The sequence below is a fragment of the Oncorhynchus kisutch genome, linkage group LG1 (assembly GCF_002021735.2).
Source record: "Oncorhynchus kisutch isolate 150728-3 linkage group LG1, Okis_V2, whole genome shotgun sequence".
In the NCBI taxonomy this organism is placed as follows: Eukaryota; Metazoa; Chordata; class Actinopteri; order Salmoniformes; family Salmonidae; genus Oncorhynchus; species Oncorhynchus kisutch.
The window spans coordinates 60,090,437-60,109,867 of record NC_034174.2 but is presented as its reverse complement, the minus strand read 5'-3'; the positions used below and the strand labels follow the sequence as shown (position 1 = coordinate 60,109,867).

Below are 19,431 nucleotides of genomic sequence, written 5' to 3'. Positions count from 1 at the left end.
GATGTTCGGTACAGTGGGACTTTATAAATGAGAACACAGCAATGTATCAACCTATGTGACATCAGAGGACCTTTCCACTTTCTGGTCGAGAATTACTCTCTTACTACCGCTCTCACACTATTGACTGTGATATTGATTACTGCATTGTTGGGAAAGAGCAGGCAAGAAAGGCATTTCACTGTACTCTTGCACCCCACTCTTGCATATGCAGCCTACCTTTTGAAGCATCTCTTTGTAGAGCCTATTCCTTTTCAGTTCTTCCTGTGCTATTTAAAAATTGTGCATAGCCTAGTCTGTTATCATGTTGCAAGCTAATTAACAAAGGTAGGTAACATGACTAGCTAGCAAAAAAAAAGAAAAGAGTTATTAAACCAACAAATATCAGCTCACGAGTAGTTTAAAAGGGCCTGTGACATGCGCACCAATCTGTGGCCGAAAGAAAAAAAACAAAGCTAACTTTCACATGGCTTTGGCTAGAGGCACACAGTCGTCAGCCATGCAAAGCCGCAAGCACTGCCTGCACCAGTGTTGTGTTCTGCACTTAAAAGGGTCCGTGTGGTGAAGAAATGGATTAACGGCGCCAAAAAAAAGCATGCCGATTTTAAATTTCACGCGTTAACTTTGACAGTCCTAATTTACATGTCACCAAACTAATACACAATGCTTTGCAATGGTCTTCAGTAGCCTCAGCAGCACTCTAGATTAAGGTGACCAGATTTCTGAAATTAAAACCGTGGACATTTCCAGTTCGACGGTCAATATATCATTAAAATATCCAATGTTATTAATGAAATAAAAATGGGGGACAATTCCGGTTTCATGTATTTAGTCTTAACAGGCACACTGTGATAGAGAAAACAACTGTTACAGAAACGCTACAGACAAGACAGAACTGTCCGATCTGAACAGCCATTCAGTGGTCCTGGGAGTCTGGGTAGAATAAGAGCAGAAGAGAACATGAGCAAATTAGCAAAAAAAAACATGCAATAGTGTATGTGAAATACTTAACTTAATAAAGAAATAAAATGCTGATGAGATTGGTAACTCCATAATATACTTCTACCAACCTAATCTGGTAGATTAGGTTGGCGCCATCTCGGCGCCGACAGAGATGGCCACCTCGCTTCGCGTTCCTAGGAAACTATGCAGTTTTTTGTTTTTTTACGTGTTATTTCTTACATTAGTACCCCAGGTCATCTTAGGTTTCATTACATACAGTCGAGAAGAACTACTGAATATATGATCAGCGTCAACTCACCATCAGTACGACCAAGAATATGTTTTTCGCGACGCAGATCCTGTGTTCTGCCTTACAAACAGGACAACGGAGTGGATTCCATGCAGCGACCCAAAAAAACGACTCAGAAAAAGAGGGAAACGAGGCGGTCTTCTGGTCAGACTCCGGAGACGGGCACACCGTGCACCCCTCCCTAGCATTCTTCTTGCCAATGTCCAGTCTCTTGACAACAAGGTTGATGAAATCCGAGCAAGGGTAGCATTCCAGAGGGACATCAGAGACTGCAACGTTCTTTGCTTCACGGAAACATGGCTCACTGGAGAGACGCTATCCGAGGCGGTGCAGCCAACGGGTTTCTCCACGCATCGCGCCAACAGAAACAAACATCTTTCTGGTAAGAAGAGGGGTGGGGGCGTATGCCTTATGGCTAACGTGACATGGTGTGATGAAAGAAACATACAGGAACTCAAATCCTTCTGTTCACCTGATTTAGAATTCCTCACAATCAAATGTCGACCGCATTATCTACCAAGAGAATTCTCTTCGATTATAATCACAGCCGTATATATATCCCCCCCCCAAGCAGACACCTCGATGGCTCTGAACAAACTTTATTTAACTCTCCGCAAACTGGAAACGATTTATCCGGAGGCTGCATTCATTGTAGCTGGGGATTTTAACAAGGCTAATCTGAAAACAAGACTCCCTAAATTTTATCAGCATATCGATTGCGCAACCAGGGGTGGAAAGACCTTGGATCATTGTTACCCTAACTTCCGCGACGCATATAAGGCCCCGCCCCGCCCCCCTTTCGGAAAAGCTGACCACGACGCCATTTTGTTGATCCCTGCCTACAGACAGAAACTAAAACAAGAAGCTCCCGCGCTGAGGTCTGTCCAACGCTGGTCCGACCAAGCTGACTCCACACTCATTCCATCACGTGGACTGGGACATGTTTCATATTGCGTCAGATAACAATATTGATGAATACGCTGATTCGGTGTGCGAGTTCATTAGAACGTGCGTTGAAGATGTCGTTCCCATAGCAACGATTAAAACATTCCCTAACCAGAAACCGTGGATTGATGGCAGCATTCGTGTGGAACTGAAAGCGCGAACCACTGCTTTTAATCAGGGCAAGGTGTCTGGTAACATGACCGAATACAAACAGTGCAGCTATTCCCTCCGCAAGGCTATCAAACAAGCTAAGCGTCAGTACAGAGACAAAGTAGAATCTCAATTCAACGGCTCAGACACGAGGCATGTGGCAGGGTCTACAGTCAATCACGGACTACAGGAAGAAATCCAGCCCAGTCACGGACCAGGATGTCTTGCTCCCAGGCAGACTAAATAACTTTTTTGCCCGCTTTGAGGACAATACAGTGCCACTGACACGGCCTGCAACGAAAACATGCGGTCTCTCCTTCACTGCAGCCGAGGTGAGTAAGACATTTAAACGTGTTAACCCTCGCAAGGCTGCAGGCCCAGACGGCATCCCCAGCCGCGCCCTCAGAGCATGCGCAGACCAGCTGGCCGGTGTGTTTACGGACATATTCAATCAATCCCTATACCAGTCTGCTGTTCCCACATGCTTCAAGAGGGCCACCATTGTTCCTGTTCCCAAGAAAGCTAAGGTAACTGAGCTAAACGACTACCGCCCCGTTGCACTCACATCCGTCATCATGAAGTGCTTTGAGAGACGAGTCAAGGACCATATCACCTCCACCCTACCTGACACCCTAGACCCACTCCAATTTGCTTACCGCCCAAATAGGTCCACAGACGATGCAATCTCAACCACACTGCACACTGCCCTAACCCATCTGGACAAGAGGAATACCTATGTGAGAATGCTGTTCATCGACTACAGCTCGGCATTCAACACCATAGTACCCTCCAAGCTCGTCATCAAGCTCGAGACCCTGGGTCTCGAGCCCGCCCTGTGCAACTGGGTACTGGACTTCCTGACGGGCCGCCCCCAGGTGGTGAGGGTAGGCAACAACATCTCCTCCCCGCTGATCCTCAACACTGGGGCCCCACAAGGGTGCGTTCTGAGCCCTCTCCTGTACTCCCTGTTCACCCACGACTGCGTGGCCACGCACGCCTCCAACTCAATCATCACGTTTGCGGACGACACAACAGTGGTAGGCTTGATTACCAACAACGACGAGACGGCCTACAGGGAGGAGGTGAGGGCCCTCGGAGTGTGGTGTCAGGAAAATAACCTCACACTCAACGTCAACAAAACTAAGGAGATGATTGTGGACTTCAGGAAACAGCAGAGGGAACACCCCCCTATCCACATCGATGGAACAGTAGTGGAGAGGGTAGCAAGTTTTAAGTTCCTCGGCATACACATCACAGACAAACTGAATTGGTCCACTCACACAGACAGCATCGTGAAGAAGGCGCAGCAGCGCCTCTTCAACCTCAGGAGGCTGAAGAAATTCGGCTTGTCACCAAAAGCACTCACAAACTTCTACAGATGCACAATCGAGAGCATCCTGGCGGGCTGTATCACCGCCTGGTACGGCAACTGCTCCGCCCTCAACCGTAACGCTCTCCAGAGGGTAGTGAGGTCTGCACAACGCATCACCGGGGGCAAACTACCTGCCCTCCAGGACACCTACACCACCCGATGTTACAGGAAGGCCATAAAGATCATCAAGGACATCAACCACCAGAGCCACTGCCTGTTCACCCTGCTATCATCCAGAAGGCGAGGTCAGTAGAGGTGCATCAAAGCTGGGACCGAGAGACTGAAAAACAGCTTCTATCTCAAGGCCATCAGACTGTTAAACAGCCACCACTAACATTGAGTGGCTGCTGCCAACACACTGACTCAACTCCAGCCACTTTAATAATGGGAATTGATGGGAAATTATGTAAATATATCACTAGCCACTTTAAACAATGCTACCTTATATAATGTTACTTACCCTACATTATTCATCTCATATGCATACGTATATACTGTACTCTATATCATCGACTGCATCCTTATGTAATACATGTATCACTAGCCACTTTAACTATGCCACTTTGTTTACATACTCATCTCATATGTATATACTGTACTCGATATCATCTACTGTATCTTGCCTATGCTGCTCTGTACCATCACTCATTCATATATCCTTATGTACATATTCTTTATCCCCTTACACTGTGTATAAGACAGTCGTTTTGGAATTGTTAGGTAGATTACTTGCTGGTTATTACTGCATTGTCGGAACTAGAAGCACAAGCATTTCGCTACACTCGCATTAACATCTGCTAACCATGTGTATGTGTCTAGGGAACCTAGCTAGATAACTTCGTCGACATAGCTAGCATAGCTAATGTTAGCTAGCATAACCTATTTAAAACCTTATAGAGCAGATCATCTATCTATATAATAAATTGTGACCTAACATCACTAGCTAGTATCTCAAACGATTGTAACTTACCTGGCTTGAAAATACGTTTGTGGTGATGTTGTGGATTCACTTGACACTTGCTAGCTTCTGGCCGAGTTTTCCACAGCAGTTTTCTCTAAAACTAGCACGAGCAAGTAGTTAGTAGAAGAAGAGTGAATGAAGATGATATAGCGAGCAGCCCCCTCTTCTGGACAAAACGAGCACAACGCAAATGAGACGTCAAACGGTAGGCTCTGCTGCCCGGTCTTTCTTGCCACGTAAAATATTATTTCACTTTGCAGTCTGTTTTTAATGCACTGTTAAAAACGGGGACATTTCCGGGGACAGCTCCAGCCGCGGACAGGCCACCAACAACGGGGACTGTCCCCGGGAACGGGTGGTCACCCTCCTTTAGGGTAGCACCATGGTGTCGCCGGATAACAGCTATTTTCCATCCTCCTCTTGGTAAATTGACTTCAATACAAAATCTAGGAGGCTCATGGTTCTCACCCCCTTCAATAGACAATCATTTTAGACGAATGATTACCCCAGATCAGCTAGATGCAGATGAGTGTGCAAGGCGGTATTGAATGTGTCACTGTCACCTTTTGAGATTTGTATCTTGACCTGTGTACCTACTTTGTACTTACTTTATTGTAGTTTGTTGGCAACAACCTAGCCAACAAACTTTTAATTTGTCCCGAGTGTCGCAGCGGTCTAAGGCACTGCATCTCAGTGCAAGAGGCGTCACTACAGTCCCTGGTTCGAATCCAGGCTGTATCACATCCGGCCATGATTGGGAGTCACATAGCGCGGGGCACAATCGGCCCACTATCGTCCAGGTTTGGCCGGGCTAGGTCGTCATTGTAAATAAGAATTTGTTCATAACTGACTTGCCTAGTGAAATAAAGGTTAAATAAATCTGAGATTGTGGGTGTCATGGCTTGCTGATATGACATGGAACAACCCAATGCAGAGTCTGCCCATAGATGTAGAAAGAGGGCTCATCTTTGTACCTGTGCCATAATGGAAAGAGGGCTCAACTGTGTCAATGGTTGTAACTTCTGGAAGCAATTAACAAGCCTAGCTTAACAGACATCTTTTCAGCGTGTGCGTCATTGTCACGTGTGTGTGTGTGTGTGTGGTTTGTCTTGAAATGTGCAGCCCGGCTGCTGCACTGAACAGAGTTTTTAATGATGTGGGGTAAATCAGAGTGTGTGTGTGTGTGTGTGTGTGTGTGTGTGTGCATGAGCGCCTGAGAGAGCGGTTCAGTGGGAACCAAGAGTGAGTCGGAATGATGGACCCACAGACACAGATATCCAGAACACTGTCAACGAATTCCACCCTCACCGGAAGTTGTACACTTGTCAAAGTCAGCTCGGAATGTTGTTGTGGCATCGTGGTGGATTGCTAAAAATATCCCTTAGATTTCACCATGTCTGTTGCTCAGCTCAATGCACAAGAATGCATTACAAATTGCATATTAAGCTTGAGGAGAATGGTGCATCCTTAAGGACCTCTGAATAGAATTTGTTGGGTAGTCAAATGGGTTTTGTGAGGAGCCTATTGAAAAACAGAATGAAGTCAGGGTAGTGTTAATTTCAAATGAGAATTTATATATTTCTAATTTGATGGTGCTCAATAACATGGTAGCACTCCACAACTCCGTAGTCTGTGACAGACTAACTACAGTTGAATTACCCAAATAGTACTCTGGTTGTTCAGTGGATACTATTCGACGTTACTTGTCGTTTACGTCCTCCAATTTGACTTGGTACAGAAACAGACTGGCAATTGAGCATGGGTTGGTCCAGTGGGCGTGTTTTGCGCAGAATGGTCATTAATTGTCTAACAATGGGAGCCTCGAGGGAGAAAAACTGTCTGGTGTGTTAGAAATGCCCATGCCGGCCTCCCGGGTGGCACAGTGGTCTAGGGCACTGCATCGCAGTTCTAGCTGTGCCACCAGAGACTGGGTTCGCGCCCAGGATCTGACACAGCCGGCCGCGACCGGGAGGTCCATGGAGCGATGCACAATTGGCCTAGTGTCATCCGGGCTGGGCGCAGTGCACGCTAACCAGGTCGACAGGTGCACGGTGTTTCCTCCGACACATTGGTGCTGCTGGCTTCCGGGTTGGATGCACGCTGTGTTAAGAAGCAGTGCCAACTCCCGTTGGGTTGCGTTTCGGAGGACGCATGGCTTTTGACCATCGTCTCTCCCGAGCCCGTACGGGAGTTGTAGCGATGGGACAAGAGAGTAACCACTAACAATTGGATACCACGAAAAGGGGGTTAAAATAATTTTAATTTTTTTTAAAGAAATGCCAATGACTATTTCCTAAGCATAACTGTAGTAGTATAAGGCTGCCGTAATGTAAAACATCTCCCATTCCATACATTCCTACCCATTATTAATTAGTAAGGCGGCTTCATTTGTCTTAGTTTGTTTCCTCTCCTTTTAAGGTTGATTTGCTGTATCATTTGCTTTAATCGGCTTGTCCTTTTTCATATGGTGTACTCAAGTGTGTTCCATTATAATACATCAGTCTGAGCTATAAGGCCACTTATACTCTGCAGTTACCATGGTAGTACTTAAACAGCTAGCTGTATATCATTCTCATATAAAGCCTTTCATTCTAAAACTACTGTAACTATACCACTAAAAGGCAGGAGGCCTTTTTTGCCTTTTGGTAGGCTGGGATTGTAAATAAGAATTTGTTCTTCACTGACTTGCCTAGTTAAAGATCAAAATAAAAACGAATCATCATCATCTGATCTGCTGGGGTTGACGGGATGAAAAGTCTGTCTTCCAGAGCTTCCTGTCCTCCATTGCAGACGCAGTCTCCTCCTCTACTCCGGTGTCGCTCCTTAGCTAGATAATGATGTTAGTTGTACTACTATGAGTACTAATAGTACAATACTAGTAAACACTGCATGTTCCTTGGGCTGGTACCCCTCTGGTCTATCTGCCGTGTCAGGCCTGGACTCAGGACTGGATATTTTTAGTGCGCGACAGAGCTCGTGTGGGGAACAAAGGGACAGGACCGAATCCAAATGTGATCAATTGATCTGTCACTCTGTATTGCTGGGGGAGATTTTTTGTTGGGGCCGGTGGTGATGGGTGTGGCGAGAAAGAGCCCCCACCCCTCTCCTGCTTCGTGCAGCTCCATCATTTAGCCTTTTGCCTTTCTCTCTCTCTCTCTCTCCCTCTCCCTCTCTTTCCATCTCTTCTTTAGTTTCGCATCTTGCATTCTAAGCAGGTAGGTGACCTTTCCGCTTCCCGGACTTTTCCACACATTGTTGTCTGTGCGTGTCTGCGACACTTTCATTGTAACGTTTACTCTTTTTATGTATGTCGTCTTCACGTGTATCACACACACAGTTTGTGTGGGCGCGTGTATATGTTCGCCATATTTTTTTGAAGTTCGTACACTTTTCACTGTGAAAGCACTGTGCACGTCACTTCGTGGATGTCCTCACTCTTTCCCATGTGGCTGATCAACCCCCCACCCCCCACCCCCACCCCGCCCATTTTGTACTGCTTCTTCTGTGATAGTGTTTCATTTATCTTTTTCAACGCCATTTAAAAACAACTTGTGTTCCCGGAAATCTGAAGTAGCACAATGGACAAAAAGTGTCTGTTTTTGATATCGCTAAATGTATTTTCAAAGGGGGAGAATGAGAAATGTGTTTGTATAATGTGACCAAAATGGCAGCTGTTCTTATTATGGCTGTCTGTGTGTGTAAATTACTAAATGTGATTTAGTTTTGTGCACATATTACTTCATTAAATAGATACGTGTGTTATTGAAGGCCATGTGGGCTGGGCACCAATAGGTGTATGATACTGGAATAGAAGGAGCAAGCTAGGGGGCGCAGTGGCATGCCCCACCACACAACTTTTACTCTACAAAATCAAATTTGGTGGCCACTTTAACACCCCAGTAACATAAGGTGTTAGTGGTCAGCTATTTGGCTGGCAGCTGACACTTATGGAACACGCTGGTCTAAGCTTTGTCTGGACAACATGCCAGTGATAAGTGCAGTAGCACTGCTTGTCCTATAAACAGTGGTCACCAATCGGTCCATCGACTTGTCCATCTCCAAGGCATTTCTAGTCGATTGCCAAACATTTTTGTAAAAAAAACAAACAACGATAAAGCCTTGTTCCTTTTTTAAAAATTTTAAATGAGTCTCGGGCTGTTGGTGGTAGGTGCAGCCAATTCAGCTGCCCTGTTGCCATTTCATGTGTCTGAAGGTACAAACTCTGCCTTCCCAGTGGGCCTGGAGAGGAAATCAAGTGCACTATGCCTTCGCTGGCCAATCAGATTGCTCAGGTGACCGAGTCTGCAGTCACGTAGCGGGCATAAAAGAAAGCTACGGTAAAATTGATACTGTGAGATTTTAAAACCATGACTAGAGAGAGACTGTAAACGAATACAGCAAACAGCTGCTGGTTTTTGAGTTCAGGTTTAAGTTCTTACTCGGCAATGTCAACACTTTGTATTCAACACTTTTATAACCCATAAAATGTGCGTTCTTCCTATTTCCACTGAGCGCTACAACAAGCAGTGCAGCAGTAATGAATGAGTAGGAAAGTGTATCTATAGGTTTGCGTTGTTGTTATTATTAGTGGCTTGGGTCATTTTTAATATCAAGAACTATTTCACTTTCTCTGTTCATAGGAGTAACAACATGAATTTGTGCAGGAGGCAGAAATAATGCGGTGCGACTCGAGTTTCGCCATCAGCTGGAAGACTGTCCCTTTTTGGTCAGTGTCAGTGGAGGAAAGGGAGAGCAGAGGGATGTTGAGAGATGGACCCTTAGTCTGCTGCTCTCTCCCTCTGCTGAGACTGACCATCAGATGAAGGCACCATCAGCCCAGTAAAGAAAAATTAAGCGTATTATTTAAATGTATGCTCACTCAGCTGTGCCTCACAAGTAATACAACAATGGTTAAAGGAGCAATATGCAGAAATCGCTCCACCATTACCTGGTTCCAAAAATTCTTCATGTTACTCTAATTTCAGTTTGTGACAAAACAAGCAGTGTAGAGAATCTTCGTACCATCTAAATCTCTGTATAATATATTTTCCATAACTGAAAATATTGTATTTTGAGCTGTTTGAAGCTGGAGTAAAAATAAAGTAAAACACGCAAAAACGAAATGTTAAAAAGGGAAGCATAGAAATTTCTCAAATATAACAGATATACATACCGCTTCTTAGACTTGCTTTCAATGAGTGACAGACCTGTAACTCACATTTCTATGTGAATTTGGTTAGGTCGCCCAAAATGGTACACATTGCAGCTTTCATTTAGGTTAATTATACTGATTTAAAGTAGGCTCTTGGTTTGTGCAAGCACAGTGGGCATGAAACCAGATTTCTGGGGGTTGGGACCGACCGAGGCAGTACTAACCAAAAATGTACTGATAATAAAACAGTTTTAATTTCCCATTTTGAGAACGCTTTCATACAGTGGTGCCTGCTGAATGCAACCCAGCTCTCTGCAGTGGATAAGACTAGACTCCTGTGCTACTTGCGTCATGGGAGGCAGACGAGGCTGGCCCACGTGTCTGTCACTCCGCATCAGCCAGTCAGGCATCAAGAGGCCACCCTAAGGGGGGCCCTTGGACACAAAGGGTCATGGGAGTAGAGGACTAGATAAACAAGAGGATGGCTGTGTGTTTTCTCTGTAGTTCATTGAGAAATGTATGTGTGATTGAATGCTTGTGTGAAAGGGCTGACGTTGCTGTGATGTATGGGGTACTCTTAAGACGTATATGAGGTCCGAGACAGTGAATAACTCATTTTAATAAAAACCTAAGATCAGAGTTGTGTGTGTGTTTTTTAGTCTGCCCCTCTCATATTTTTCTATGTGCATTTCAAAGAGGGTGGTTTGTGAGTGGTAGACTGGTTTGGGTGTACTGGGCAGAAATACCCCGATGCTCAAATATAAACACGCATGCATGGAGTTCACATATTCAATGTACATATCCACACGGTTAAAAATACACACAATCCGTTACTCACAGATGCTCGTTGCTCCCACCCAGCCCCACTTTTCAAGGAGCCTATCACGAGCCGCGATTTCATGAATATGAATCGAGTTGAATCCCGTGGCTACAAGGCTCTCCCGTATCCAAGTGCGGAGCTATTTATAGCCCCTGATCTAAAAATACAACCACTGTTCCTGCCCACTACAGCTTCTGTACACTGACACCTCATTCTAATAGTGCACCTGTGTACAGTGTTTTCCCTGGTGTAGGGTCAAGTAGACCCTAGATGCTGATCTTGGGTCAGTATTGCATTTACCCCGGTAATGATTCATTTAAGGTTAGGATTGGAGGAGGGGAAGCTGATCTGTACCTAGAGTAAACTTTACCCCAAAACGTTTCCTAATAGAAATGAGTGAAGATGAAGCACCTTCTATCAGGGCTGTGTGATTATGGCCTAAAAATTGTATCTCGATTATTACAGACTTATGGGCAATTCACGATATACAGTACATCTCGGTATTAATGTTTTCGCTAAATAAGCGGTAAAATACACTGCATTTCAAACACTCAGCAATAATCTAATGAATTCAGGGCTTGTGAGATAAAACCTGGGCAAAATATATGCCTTCCACAACCATAAGACCCACTAATGTAATTATTTTATCAAAATCATTTTAACCTGTTTTTTTGCAATCACTGATCTGGCTTTTAAGTCTGTCCAATGAAAATACCCTTTTTGTTACAAATTTAACCAGAACCATGCACAATGCACATTCACTAATAATTACCAACTCCTTGTAGCAGGCATTATAGAAAATTAACACAGGTCTCGTATAAACAATCTCAAAAGCAGAAGGTCACGTGCTAGTTGGTAGCCAGCTAATCTTTTATATTTAAAGTATAGCCAACTTGGTTCTATTTGCTCGGTAACAAGGCAGAACAGTTGAATTGTTATGAACACACCTTGTCTGTCTCCCAACGGTTTTGACAGCTTGCTATTCTGTCCACTGTTCAGATGTTGAAATCAAGTGACCTACCTTATTTCTCAGAATGAAAACAAGTTGCCAATTCTTTAGATAATAGTCTTTTATGCTCATTTTTATAAAACGTAAGTGGCACCACAATCCCGCGAGTGACAAACAAAATCATTCAGAATCTATGTTCATTGATAATCTTGTTTTAGTAGGTTTTGCTTTACGCAATTTGAGGAGTTGAAACACAAAAATGTTATCGTTATAAAGGTTTTCTCTATTAGGGTAAACGGTCTTATTGTGTTTCAGCGTCCTTATGACTGGTTCTGTTGGACCAAACCTTCAATTGCAAATAGAGAGTTGAAGCTGTTTGTCAGAGAGGAAGGAGTGATCTTTCGTCTTTGTTGTTGTGAGTGGCAGGGGGAGTGGCTTGGGGTCTGCGTGCGAGTGGGAAGGTGCACAATACACACCGCACAGAAGGAGCGAAGGAGGCGAGACCCGAAAAGACAAATGCTCATAAAAATGGAAAAACATAATAGGATCTCGATTCTTGCGACACAGGCATTTTGAAACATTTGCTCTGAAACGAATAAGAATGAGTGTAGGGTGCATTTATACGGAGACTTGATTACACACAGGTGGATTGTATTTATCATCATTAGTCATTTAGGTCAACATTGGATCATTCAGAGATCCTCACTGAACTTCTGGAGAGAGTTTGCTGCACTGAAAGTAAAGGGGCTGAATAATTTTGCACGCCCAATTTCTCCGTTTTTGATTTGTTAAAAAAGTTTGAAATATCCAAAAAATGTCGTTCCTCTTCATGATTGTGTCCCACTTGTTGTTGATTCTTCACAAAAAAAGGCAGTTTTATATCTTTATGTTTGAAGCCTGAAATGTGGCAAAAGGTCGCAAAGTTCAAGGGGGCCGAATACTTTCGCAAGGCACTGTATATTGAGCAATTGTTGGCTGCTTTTCTTCCACTCTGCGGTCCAGCTCATCCCAAACCATCTCAATTGGGTTGAGGTCAGGTGATTGTGGAGGACAGATCATCTGATGCAGCACTTCATCACTCTCCTTCTTGGTCTAATAGCCCGTACACAGCCTGGAGGTATGTTGGGTCATTCTCCCGTTTAAAAATAAATAATAGTCCCACTAAGCGCAAACCAGATTAGATGGCAAATTACTGCAGAATGCTGTGGTAGCCATGCTGGTTAAGTGTGCCTTGAATTCTAAATAAATCACTGACAGTGTCACCAGCATAGCACTCCCACACCACCACCTCCATGCTTCACGGTGGGAACCACACGTGTGGAGATCATCCGTTCACCTACTCTGCGTCTCACAAAGACATGGCAGGTTGGAACCAAAAGGAAAGATTTCCACCGGCCCAATGTCCATTGATCGTGTTTCTTGGCCCAAGCATGTCTCTTCTTGTTGGTGTCCTTTTAGTAATTTCCTTGCAGCAATTTGACCATGAAGGCCTGATTCACGCAGTCTCCTCTGAACAGTTGATTTTGAGATGTGTTGGTTACTTGAACTCTGAAGCATTTATTTGGGCTGCAATCTGAGGTGCAGTTAACGAATGAACTTATCCTCTGCATCAGAGGTAACTCTGTGGCGGTCCTCATGAGTGCCAGTTTCATCATAGCGCTTGATGGTTCTTGAAATTTTATGTCACAACACAACTGAAGAAATTCCACAAATTAACTTTTAACAAGGCACACCTATTAATTGAAATGCATTCCAGGTGACTACCTCATGAAGCTGGTTAATTGAAATGTATTCCAGGTGACTACCTCATGAAGCTGGTTAAGAAAATGCCAAAAGTGTGCAAAGCTGTCATGGCAAAGAGTGGCTACTTTGAAACATCTCAACTGTAAAATATATTTTGATTTGTTTACGACATGATTCCATAAGTGTTATTTCAAAGTTTGATGTCTTCATTATTATACTGCGAAATACATTTAAAATAAAAAACCCTTGTAGGTGTTTCCAATCTTTTGACTGATACTGCAAATTAAGCTATAGACAAATAAGCATTTCCATCGACTGGTATTTTCGCCAACGAATAAGTTCAAAAGCGTTTTCGCTATGCTTTTTTATTTTATTTTTTATTCCACTGGACAGATGGCTGGCGCAAATTGTTTTTTATTTTTTGGCCTTTCAATTTTTTTATAGGCCAATAGCTGGCCTATATACACAACCGGCTAACCCGGTAATCCTGTTTCATGCGCATTTCTGGTGTGGCATCTGTAATCCGCCAGCCACATCCCCTACGCATCTATTCCTCCCATCAGTTTTTAACATATCATTTATTCAGACCCTGATCAGTCTTCTGTTACATGTTGTACATTGGAGCAGTGCTCCGAGCCAGCGAAGTTGATGCGTTGTGTATATCATTTCATCCCTGGTATAACCAAGAGAACAGGCCAGTCTGATAGGCTTTGCAAGTTTTCTGTCGTGCAACGCAGCAGTGCCAGAGAGGGGGGAAACGGCTTCACGACGATCATGCTTGCAGCTTTACAGCAAAGAAAATGTCTTGTCTCTAGCTCAAACGGTTAAAGAAATTGCTCATATTGCCGTAGCTACCTTTTTTTTCCTTTCTGTCAGATTTCGCGCACATTTGATATTATTTTGATGACAAATAATGTTGTTCAGTCATGTTACCTAGCTAACTAACAAACCGCTAACGTGACAGTAGGTCTAGGCAAATTTGATTGGCACAGGAAAAGGGTCTCTACTCATGATGTGCTTCAAATGTAGGATTCATATAGGCTTAATGTAAACTATAAAATATCAATCTCTTTCTGGTGCTCCTTACATTCTGCTCCCAACTTTAAAAACATTAGGCACCAAATAGAATGTATGTGAGTGTCTGTGTTAACTGAAGAGTAGAAGTTGAATTCAGTGTTTTCCTCTTACAGCCACAATGAAATGCAGATCATTATCGATGTCTATTTCTTCCAGCCAAATCACAGGCTGGCCACTCGGAGGCTCCCGAGTGGTGCTGCGGTCTAAGACACTGCGTCACAGTGCTAGAGGCGTCACTACAGACCGTGGTTCGATCCCAGGCTGTATCACAACCGGCTGTGATCGGGAGGCCCATAGGGCGGCGCACATTTGGCCCAGTGTCGTCAGGGTTAGGGGAGGGTTTGGCCGGAGTAGTCCGTCATTGTAAATAAGAATTTGTTCTTAACTGACAAGCCTAGTTAAATAACATTTAAAAAATATGAGCAATTCAGCGATTCTATGCAGTGTTCTATTATACAGTGTGACGTTAAATTCAATATGTGTTGTATTGAGTAGAAGTGTGAATTTCGGTGACAGGATTTTTGTGGAACACCTGCATAACGTTTAGAGAACGTGAACAACTGTCAGGACGGTAGGCCACTCAGGTTTTTTTCCACTGTGGTATCGTGATACTTGACCTGGTGTCATATTGTTAGTAAAATGTTGCTTTTGTGACCACTACAGACAATGTGGTGGGGTGTGGGTGGCAGGGTGAATGGAATTTTTCGGTGCTGGTCATCGTTTGCCATCTGGAAGAGGAGGGAGTGGGGAGGAGAGGAGAGGACAGACAGCCAACACATGTTACAGCACCCTGTCACGGAAGCTGCCTAATCATCCGGGTAACGGTGCGCCACAGGGTCTGTTGCCACGCGGACCCCCATTAGCCATTATGGTCTGTCAAACACACACAGTAAGCGCACGCACACTATTAACTCACACACACACTCAGCTACAAAGCCTGCCAGCCATTCGTCTCTGAAGCGGTGACAAATTCGCTGCACACATGAGCAGTCAAATATGAACATGCTAATATGTTCTACTACACTTCAGCAGGCTTGCCAATCATATTTCCAGCTCTCTTTAAAGCAAGTATTCTAGTTACTCCTCTGGAAAATGTGTATGTGGACTTGTTTGATAACATTCAACTATTGTTCCGTTACTGTCGGAATTAAAGGGGCATTCCAGAGGATCTATAATTAGGTGTGTCACAGCAGCTGCGCAGCAATGGTATAGACTGTCTGGTGTAGTGCATGTCCAGAGGTGTGCTGTTTAATCTCATTGAATGGTAATACCCAGAATGCAGCATCTTGAGCCTAGACAGAAGTTTGATTTAAACTCTGTTACAGTATCCTATAGACCACTTGTGTAATTAGTGGTGTACGGCCTAAGCCGCACTCCGATTTTTTTCTTGAGCAGATGGTCAGGGGGCCGGAACGTAATTGCAAATCATTTGTAGACTGCAAGAAGAAACAGAGAGATTTTACTAAAACATAATCATTTCAAACCTTCCTTGCATTTGCATACGATCACATATATCTCTCTCTTTTGCGTGGGAATTCTTTGGAACATATTTCCAGAATTAAATTCACTTGGAGCTGATTTGCTGGTGTTTTTTTTTAAATTTATTTTTTTATGTCTTTTGTGTCCAACAATAATAACTCATTTTAAACTTGTATTTATTTGTTGCTCAGAAAACTTGGATGGACAAATAAAATCAATGCAGCTGCATTGTCATCCAAAAAAACACTGATGCAACTGCTCAATGATCTGAATGTGGTCCTGTTGTTGGGCTTTTTTAAACGTCAGTGAAGCTTTTGAACACTCACAGTACCAACAATTATCATTGGGAGATGACAATAATATGCTCCAGTCAAGATACAAAGTCAACTTCTGTGCAAGAATACAAAGTATTCTCTTCTCTCACTTTCAAAACTGATTTTGTTCTTGGTTATTTTGTTTCCTTGATTTCCGTGATGAAAATGACAAACCATCCCTGACAGTGATTTTAATTGCAGAGGATTATGATTGTAGATGACCTGACATTTTTTTTCTTTCTCTCTTCTTTTCGCAGCTCTTTCGTGAAGTCAGGATCATGAAGATCTTGAATCACCCCAATATTGGTAAGGCCAACCAACACGTCTATTCTATCCTAACAATGCAAGGTATTTTCAAAAGCAATGCCAGTGTCAAGCGAGATTGTACCGTATCCATATTACTCCTAATGCTACCGTATTAATCCTAATACTAACTACCATATTACTACATATACTTACAGCAGCACGTAACGTGACTTCTTTCAAAACCTCCTATTGTACAACGTCCAATTCATTTGTATCCATCGCTTTCCATACTCTGTGACATGGACAGTTTTGAGAACAGCACTATCTATCTATAAAAGAAAAATGGAATATCACCTGAAGACTTGACCTAGGAGAAGTACATGTATGCCCTAAGATGTTGTATTGTCTTCTTATTAATGTTTTTATGCTGCTACTTGTCCATAGCGGTTTACTCTTATCAATTGGACTTGCCAGGCTAGATAAAGGATACATACAATTAAAATAACAAACTAATAACAGGAGAACTTGATGGAAAGCGAAGCGGCATTCCAGGATGTCGCTGTGCAGTGACGGATAGGGAACAGGGAGTGGTGTGATTTTGTTTTTCGCCCAGATCCCATTCCGGTTGACTTTGAGATGCTCCTTTTCTGTGCCGGCCCATTCCAGCTACCCAGCGGGGGGGGGATCGGAATTACTCCCATAAAACATCATTTGGACTGACCGCTGGGCGATGGCGTCATTTAGACTCCGGGCCTGGGAATGATTGCACAATACACACGCACACACACTTCAAGGCAAGGGCAGAGATTTATCTGAAGGAAACCATTGTCCCTTTAAAAAAAACAGACTCGCCTAGTCGCTTTTTAAAACCTAATTATTCACCAACAGATCAATTTCTTTAAGCCATGACTGGCATTTACTGTCCTTCTGTATTTGGGTTATGATTCCAATAGTGATGCACATTTTTGGTCAATACTGATATCCGATACTTTCCTTGCCAAAAGAAATATGATACCGATATTTAAAAATGAGCGGCTTTTTAAGCATTCTAGTACAGTTAAATAGTTAACACACACATGGACGCAGCGGTCTAAGGCAATGCATCTCCGTGCAAGAGGCATCACTACAGTCCCTGGTTCATATCCAGGCTGTATCACATCTGGCTCTGACTGGGTAATAGTGGACTTTGCACTTAGCCTTCAAAATCAAAGTATGGCATAGTTCTACTATTTGTATTCATTTGCATCACTGTCAGTGGCATACTTTTATTTTGAAGGCAAACTGCAAATTCCACTATTGTGCCTAATCCTTATTGTGGCTAGCTTCATAACACATAACCCGGTCCGGTCGAGCCTCACTAGCCAGATGAAGCAAGCTGGCTGCTTATAACATTAGCTTTGGGCAACAGGGTTAAGTAGCTGGCTAGCTATTTATTTTCATGAACTGAAGTTCAATTTCAATAGGCAAACAACAAGTGGCTACCTAGCTAATACTTACTCACAAGGATTCCTAAATTATTGCTTAGAATGATGAAAATGACTGCAGTTTCTACTGGTTGTTGTTTTCAGGTTGGTTGTATTGGTGCCAGCTAGGTACCAAGCTAAAGCTAGCTACTCCAGAACTTGCGGTCGAACAAATGATGCTTTATTACCAACGTGGTATTGTAAACACATCATTCGTGGCCGTGGTTTGCTTTTTTGCAGACTTTTTTTGCACAGCTTTGACAGTGCTACTGTATCTTTTTCCATAGTGTGTATGTCATGAAGCTAATAGCAGTGACTCTATTACTGTGTAACTCCGGTAGGGCAACGTCTGAAAAATACCGCACTTGGTAGTGTGTACCGGTGCTTGACCAGTCGGCGAAAGCCAACATCACCCACGACAGAGAACGGTTGATTGTCAAGGGTAATGAATTCTATTATCTTGGCTTTAATGGATTTTGCCTTAGAGTTGTCTCGCTGAAATTCTCGTACTCTTTCAAATGACTGCTCGACTTGTTAGCAGACATTGTGGGCTAGGTTAGGAACGCTGTGTTGCACGTGTAGTCATTGTCATTATGTACCTACGTTGTATAGGTATGCACGGCAGCTTTGACATCCAGTTTTTAACATCAGCGTTAACTAGACATCGGGCCGATACCAATGTTGGCATTTTTAACTAATATCGTCCAATTCCGATATGTTCACTGATATATTGTGCATCCCTAGTTTCCAGTCATGGTAATGTCTTCACTACCTTCTTTATTGTTGTTCGATTCCCATTTTTAGAACTAATCCAAATCATCTCCACCTCTGACCTGATCGGAGTATGTCAAAGCAGTAGTTGACTGGTAGCCTGAGCGCCAGTCTGTTTTAGCTATCATGCCAGCTCTTTGTCATGTCAAACATGTTTGGGTTGACTATGACCACTATGGAGTTGGTGAGAGCACAAATAGATCTGGGACCAGGCTAGTTGAGTGGGTGGGTTAAGGCTGGTGATTTATTAGGGTGGCTTTGCTCTTGATAGCTGGCTCATTTTCTTTAGGTGGGATAGTTTAGGGGTGCGGTGGGTTGGGCAGGCAGTCGCCGATATTGAATCTTAGAGGCCATCTTGAGCCGTTGTGCCCTTGCGCAGGTCACTTAGGTTCTAAACTGCTCCTGGGATGTGCATGTGGGTTTTTGAGGAGTTTCAATAAAGCAGAAGACAAATCTGTTTCCTTAAGAAAATTGACAATTAAGTAATTGTCATTATATTGTAATAGTCAGGTAAATTCCAGTCCAGCCCTGATCAAAGCTTCAGTCTTTTACTACCTTTCTCTTTTCCCATTCTATGCCCAGAGTAATGAAATGAGTGTGACAGGAAGGGGGTCATTTAATTCCTTTACATGTAGAAACAGACTCGGTGTGCTGGTCTCCACATTGTTAGGCAGCTGTATGTGTCTACATGTGTGGGGCTGGAGGTGTCATGGCAGGAGATGGCTAGATGGAAGGGGTTG

General features: G+C 43.5%; 1 protein-coding gene across 6 annotated transcripts in view; it reads left to right on the top strand.

Moving 5' to 3' along the window:
• Positions 1-19,431, top strand: part of LOC109890145 (serine/threonine-protein kinase MARK1-like) — a 72,670-nt gene that overhangs the window by 33,266 nt on the left and 19,973 nt on the right. For 3 of the 6 annotated variants that reach the window (XM_031828492.1, XM_031828506.1, XM_031828496.1), the window contains exons 4-5: positions 7,869-7,892; positions 16,469-16,517. In XM_031828492.1, coding sequence (XP_031684352.1) covers positions 7,869-7,892; positions 16,469-16,517 — 73 coding nt within the window. The remainder of the gene's footprint in view (positions 1-7,868; positions 7,893-16,468; positions 16,518-19,431) is intronic. The other 3 variants (XM_031828495.1, XM_031828508.1, XM_031828501.1) reach the window with 1 other exon arrangement.